Source organism: Ischnura elegans, chromosome 6 (genome assembly GCF_921293095.1).
Source record: "Ischnura elegans chromosome 6, ioIscEleg1.1, whole genome shotgun sequence".
Lineage (NCBI taxonomy): Eukaryota > Metazoa > Arthropoda > Insecta > Odonata > Coenagrionidae > Ischnura > Ischnura elegans.
Genome location: NC_060251.1, coordinates 79053907 through 79055946, shown reverse-complemented (window position 1 = coordinate 79055946; position 2040 = coordinate 79053907). Strand labels below are relative to the sequence as shown.

The 2040-nt window shown below is 44.2% G+C and overlaps 1 protein-coding gene across 1 annotated transcript; it reads right to left on the bottom strand.

The window, feature by feature from the left end:
• Positions 1-1195: 1195 nt before the first annotated feature.
• On the bottom strand, positions 1196-2040 carry LOC124161408. The gene is made up of 2 exons (XM_046537725.1): positions 1836-2040; positions 1196-1726 (listed from the first exon to the last, which is right to left on the bottom strand). Exons 1-2 carry the CDS (start codon positions 1881-1883, stop codon positions 1196-1198), a joined length of 579 nt encoding a protein of 192 aa, XP_046393681.1. The 5' UTR covers positions 1884-2040.

Genomic DNA, 2040 nt, shown 5'->3' with positions numbered 1-2040 from the left:
CTTCGGACATCTTGGAAATTCTTATGTAACCACTTACCCCTTCTCTCTGTGGAACAGGGGTTCGTTGACCTGCCTTTCCAACCCTTCTTGGGACCCTAGCGACTCTTGCCTGTAGGACAAACAATAGCCTTTGTGCCATGCTCTCCTTCGTCACAAACCCTGCCCTAGTTTAGTAATTAAAGTGTCTTCGGACATCTTGGAAATTCTTATGTAACCACTTACCCCTTCTCTCTGTGGAACAGGGGTTCGATGACCTGCCTTTCCAACCCTTCTTGGGACCCTAGCGACTCTTGCCTATAGGACAAACAATAGCCTTTTTGCCATACCCTCCCTCGTCACAAGCCCAGCTCTAGTTTAGTAATTAAAATGTCTTCGGAGATTTTGGAAATTCTTATGTAACCACTTACCCCTTCTCTCTGTGGAACAGGGGTTCGATGACCTGCCTTTCCAACCCTTCTTGGGACCCTAGCGACTCTTGCCTATGGGACAAGCAATAGCCTTTGTGCATACCCTCCCTCGTCACAAGCCCAACTCTAGTTTAGTAATTAAAGTGTCTTCGGAGATTTTGGAAATTCTTATGTAACCACTTACCCCTTCTCTCTGTGGAACAGGGGTTCGATGACCTGCCTTTCCAACCCTTCTTGGTTTTCTAGAGCGCGACTGTGCCCTATTAACACCGATGGGCTTATTTTCACTTTACGAATGAGAAGTGCCGCGTCAAGTATTTTCACTTTAACGTTGTCGTATATTCGTAATTAAAGTGTCTTCGGACATCTTGGAAATTCTTATGTAACCACTTACCCCTTCTCTCTGTGGAACAGGGGTTCGATGACCTGTCTCTCCAACCCTTCTTGGGACCCTAGCGACTCCTTCCTATAGGACAATGCATTAGACTTTGTACCATACCCTCCCTCGTCACAAGCCCAGCCCTATTTTAGTAATTAAAGTGTCTTCGGACAACTTGGGAATTTTTATGTAACCAACGGTTAGTTTGGAAATGGCGAAAGACTCGTTCTATAAATCCGTGCCCTCACTTCCTCCTGCTACCCCAAACAAACCTTAATATGATCCATATCAACCAATACAGGTATTGCAACCACGCAGATGATAAGAAATGTGAGCGCCGGCCAGGTGAATGGAAGGAAAGGCAGAGATTTCATTTTATAATTTATTTATTTATTTATTTTTTTTACATTTAAACATTTAAATAAAATCCTGATTCTATAGTCACTTCTTCTCTGCTCTGTAAAATGTCTCTATAGTTTGAAACTACTTCGTGAAAAGCCAGGTTAAGGCATGTTTTGCATGTCACACACTTACACTCACGGCAATTTGAGATTTTTCTGTCGGTATGGTCACTTGAACCAACAGCACGCGCAATATTCTTGGCACAGCTATCACAAATGGCACACGTACAGTAATCACTGGAAAGTGGTTCTGATAGTTCAAATGAAAGTATCAGACTGTCTTGGATTTCGGCCTCTGTATCATGATCATCATCATACGTTGCAGCGTCGATGATTACGGTTTCCGCCGTGCTGCTGATCTCCTCTGTATTCCCTACAGCCGCAAATACCTCGCCATTCGGCGACCAGAAGCCATCCGGAAACTCTCTGTTTGCTGTAACGGGTGTAGAGCATCGAAAGTCGTTCTTGATAGAGGATGGTGGATCGTCATAATCTGAGTGATCGTCATCTTCCCAGCTATAAAGGTTGGCAGCTTGAATCTGAAATAAAGAATTTATAAGTTTTCAGTGCTGGAATCGGGGAGTTGAAAATCGAATACAATGATTGGTAACAATGACCGTAAGAAAAAAAAAATGCCAAAGTGCTTACCTCTCGTTCAATTTCCTCAGGAGTGATTTTCTCATACTTGTCGTCCATTTCAATAATTGACTCTGTTGTGGAACGTGGATGGGTGCTTTCCGACCGACGGGTGAGGGACAACTGAGACCCACTCGCAACCCTTTTTCCAGAGGTGGGGAAGTAAAGGCGGGGGAAGGTACGTAAGTGAAAGAAAGGGAGGGAGGGAGTTGGGAAG

Excerpts from the sequence above, each read along its gene's own strand:
- LOC124161408 (XM_046537725.1), bottom strand. The coding sequence starts at position 1,883 with ATGGACGACAAGTATGAGAAAATCACTCCTGAGGAAATTGAACGAGAG. Across the intron at positions 1,727-1,835 it reads CTGAGGAAATTGAACGAGAG|ATTCAAGCTGCCAACCTTTA; the intron begins GTAAGCACTTTG and ends TCTTTATTTCAG.